General features: G+C 36.5%; 1 protein-coding gene across 1 annotated transcript; it reads left to right on the top strand.

Annotated features, from left to right (window-relative positions):
- The first annotated feature begins 798 nt into the window (after positions 1-798).
- Positions 799-1,341, top strand: LOC139900404 (secreted RxLR effector protein 161-like). The gene has a single exon (XM_071883176.1). It carries the CDS (start codon positions 799-801, stop codon positions 1,339-1,341), a length of 543 nt encoding a protein of 180 aa, XP_071739277.1.
- Positions 1,342-4,816: the final 3,475 nt, after the last annotated feature.

The raw sequence follows: 4,816 nt of genomic DNA on the forward strand, positions 1-4,816 counted from the left end.
CCTTTCGGACCGACTTACTACCTGCATACGTTTCGTATTGACTTTTACTGCTTATTAACTGTGAGTTATAGCTTCCATTTTTACTTATACTATTTTTAGGACTGAGAATACATGCGCTTTTTATGTTTTACTTACTTGACACAAGTACTTAAACTTTACATATGTGTGGGTTATATAACGGCATAAAGATTCCCCTTAGCACGGTAACGTTTAATCATTGGTTTTGAACCGGTGGACGTGAATATTAGTTATGGATCCATAGGGTTTGACATCCCCACTCGAGCTAGTCGCGCTAGCATTTAACGGGTGTTTGATACTTTAAGGAAAAACGCACTCGCCAAGTGCACTTTTAGGGGGTGATATACATACGTTAAGTCTAGTTACCGGGTGCCCACGGTTAAGCATATACTGTTCATACTGTTTTGAAACACTGATTTAAACTGCTGGTTGAAGCACTGAAATCTCGTGGTCTACATTACATTACTGATTACAAACAAACTATAGCTCACCAACATTCGTGTTGACTTTTTAAGCGTGTATTTCTCAGGTGCTTAGACGTTGTTGCTTCCGCTGTTAGACTTGCTGTCTTGGTGTTATAGACTTGCTGTTACAGACCTGCTGTGTTAGATTTCCGCTGCATTACTTAGAGATGTCTCAATCATGGAACTTTTACTTTGCATTTGTAACTTACGTTATTTTCAAACAATGGCTTTTTAACGACCTTTGGGTCACGTACTTATGTTCATGTTTCTATTCATAGGAAGCACGTTGTGTTTTGTAATGGAGAACTCAAAACCAATGGCGACTCCTATGGCAACAAATGTGAAGCTCACTTTAGAAGGAGAAGGAGAAACGTTTGATAGCACTAAATATAGGGGAATGATTGGATCCCTTCTATATTTAACGGCAAGTCGGCCCGATATCATGTTTAGTGTGTGCTTGTGTGCAAGATTTCATGAAAATCCAAAGACATCACACGTTGAGGCCGTCAAAAGGATCTTTAGATACCTAAAGGGAACAATGCATTTTGGGTTATGGTATCCAAAGTTCATCGGAGTTGATATTATGTGCTTTGCGGATTCCGATCATGGAGGGTCAATGATTGATAGAAAGAGCACAAGTAGAGTATGCGCATTCGTGGGTCTTTGCTTAACATCATGGTTCTTAAAGAAGCAAACGTTCATTGCATTATCTACCACCGATGCCGAATATGTAGCTATGGGAAGAGCGTGCCCACGAGTGTTATGGATGAAGCAAACCTTCCTTGATTACGTTATCATCTCATCCGAAATACCCATATGCTGTGATAACAAAAGTGCTATAGACCTATCTAAAAATTAAATATTACACTCTAGGACTAAACATATAGACATTAGGCACCACTTCCTTCATGACCACGTCCAAAATGGTAATATTGTGATAGACAAGGTAGAATCTGCTGAAAATGTAGCTGATATATTTAAGCCCCTTAAAAAGGAGACCTTTAACTTACTTAGGAATGGGTTGGGAATGATGGAACATACTCCGTAAAATCTCCTGCAGATCATGCACGGTCGAACTACGGTCGACCGTGTAGGCAACCGCCTGGCGTCTGACGATTTTCTTTGTCTTTTATGTACTCTCTTTAATATCTACACAACTTTTCCACCAACCACATCTCTTCTTTAAACCCCAACCACTGGATCTCTAGATTTTCTTTTGTCCTTTTTCAAGTACTCTTCAAAAGTGGTCCAAACTCTTTCAATTTTCTTCAAGGTAAGCATCCAAAAACTTATTTTAATTTTGCCTATACTTGTTTAATTATGTAAGAGTCCTTCCAAACTAATAGGAACACTTGTTTTCTTGCATGAATTTATTAATTATATGTAAAAATTGTTATGAAAAGCATTACTTATCAAATGTGCCATAATAGTGGTTTCTTGCATAAAATCTCATATATGTTTTAAGCTTTTAAACCCACTCATGCACACACATATGTTTGAACAAATCATTATGATACTAGTAAATCTCATGACTACTATCTATACTTGACAAACATAAAGTAAAATGATAAAACTTGTCTAAATTTTCAAAAATAAATGGCACAATTTACTTTCAAAATTTTGTTTTCAAAATGAGTCTAGACAATGACTAATCTACACATGTTTAGCATATAGTTTTTCAAAATTATATAATAAACTTGAACATTTTGCTAAAAATATGGCTTTTCTAGGAAATGACCAACACGAGAAATCAACGTATTACAAACAATAGGCAACACATGGAAACTAGAACACTTCATGAAGAGCGTGTTGTTCATCATACCGAATTTTCGGAACTAACTCAACTTTTCACTCAAAATAATTGCTTCTCATTCCTTGAATTTGATGAAGTCATTTATCCAAAATTGATTAGAGAATTTTATGCTCATCTTGATGTTTCAAATCCCGACCAAGTTACATTTCGACTTTTCAATACATCATACACTTGGTCACGTGAACAATTTGCAACCGTTATGGTCATTCCTTCCAATGGGCGTTCCTTCTATACTCCATCTACCGATCTAAGATCTCTTAACCCCACATTTCCATTACAACCTATCTTAGATCTCATCACCATTCCTGGAGTACAACGAAACCTCAACCAACGACTTCGCATTCAAGATGACGAAATACGCCATGATCTTCAACTCCTATTAAACGTCATTCGCAACAATATCTATTGTAGAGACCCTACCGCCACTTACGTTTCAGGAACAAAGTTGTTATCATGTGGTCTCTTCTTATCATGAGCCCATAAATCTCACTTATCTCACGACTCAACGAATGGGTTATCTTTGAGAGCTAGGGAATCGCCCTCTTTCATACTCAAACCATCTTAATCGACTTTTTCGATTCGTTGGTGCCATTACCCCACCTCAAATTCCTCAACCCGTATCCACAATTCCTATCACCTATTGGATAGCACATCCGATCGTCGTTATCTCTTCCGACAATGAAGGCTCAACTGTCTCCGATGCATTTAGCACCAACAATATTTATCATTAAACAATTAATGTTGGTAAAGAATAAGTTTAAGGGCGGGTAGATTCAACACGTGTCCTAAGGTTAAAACATGTTATGTACTAATTATTGTCATGCACTTCTTATATTTATTATGTTTGTTGCTCCTTTATGTTTAATTTGGGTTCGAGGGGGAGCCATACTATTGATAAACAGGAACAATTGATGAGCTTGTACGTTTTAAGGGGGAGCAATACTCTAGGGCGCGCTTAGTTCCAGGGGGAGCTAACCTTTTTGCTTCAACAAAAAGGGAGAAAGTGTATGGTAAGTGACGTTAACACTTATGTCGGCTTACATAGTTAAAACACTTACTCATAGGTTTGTCATCACCAAAAAGGGGGAGAATGTTGGTTAAGATTCCAATCATAATATTCAAAAGTTAATCACTTTGTTTTGATGATGGCACAAAAGAGATAAGTACTTAATCATATGTAAGATGACATGAGTTCATAAGCCTACAATATCTCTAGCAAAATACCAATACATAAATAATTAACTTGGTAAAAGTGTTATGCGGCTGCACCACGGTCGACCGTGAGTCTGACCGTGGATGCCATGTACCAACGATTGCACCTTTTTCTAAAATTGTCAATCTACGGCTAACCTCACGACCGACCGCAGTTCGACCGCAGTTTTTTCTGTTAACAAATTCATCCTCATTAAGTTAGACCACTTTGAGGCATCTAATTTACAAAACCTTTTTAAACATACTTATAATAGTTGTCCTTTTTGATCTCAAAAGAGTTTTGAACCAAAAGATGTTAATTTTTACTAATCACACCTAATGAAATTTTAATGACATTTTAAGCTCAATTAAGGTTAAACATATAAGTATTTTACTTTTCACTTGTTATCAAATGTCATTCAAATACATACTAATGATGGTCATTAAAAGTCCCAACAAAAGAGTTGCTCTCCCATAACTTTTATGCATCATTTTTATGTATGTGCAATTATGAACTAGTAAGTTGTTGATGTAATAATCTCGAACTAGATTCAAACTAGTTCATTTGAAATGCAACAAGATCCAAAGGACAAAATGCTTCCATTAGCAAAGTGAGAAGTAATTAAGAAAGGTTGATGAAGTTTTGGAAGATAATGCTTTGTCAAGAGACAAAATTCTGCAATTACTCTATTAAGCAATCAATGACATATAGTCAAAGCTTGAAGACTTTCTTCTTTTATGGACATGTCAACTTCCACACTTATGACCAAAACAAAAGGTGTGACACCGCTAAATTTTTATATATATATATATATATATATATATATACGTGGCGGAAGCATTTATTTATTAATTACAAAATAAACATTAACTATTGTTAATACAGTACAACCAGTGTCACGTGTCATTCCAACAAAATACATGTTTTAAACGGAAGAGACATAAATGTATGATGTTTACAAAAGAACACATTTTAACTAAGTAAAATCACATCAGAGTTGACTCCTGTCAAACAAAACATTCACATGCCCGTCTTTTAACCAAAATGCATCATTTGCAAAAGCGAACAACCTGCAGGGAAGAGATGGAGGGGTATTAGCATGAAGCTAAGTGAGTACGACTAACTACAGGCAATAGTATACAGGAACCGTCATACTAATCATGTCACAAAGGCTAACACACAAACGTCACCCAAGTGCCGTCTACAGAGACTCTGGCGGCTTGGCTAAACCATTAACCACCAGCTGATCGGACTGGGGCTTACCAGAAGTTCCTCCACCATCGTGTGTATATATATAATCCACACGTGACGGACGCGTCATTCACATAT

This window comes from Rutidosis leptorrhynchoides, chromosome 3, assembly GCF_046630445.1.
Source record: "Rutidosis leptorrhynchoides isolate AG116_Rl617_1_P2 chromosome 3, CSIRO_AGI_Rlap_v1, whole genome shotgun sequence".
Taxonomy (NCBI): domain Eukaryota; kingdom Viridiplantae; phylum Streptophyta; class Magnoliopsida; order Asterales; family Asteraceae; genus Rutidosis; species Rutidosis leptorrhynchoides.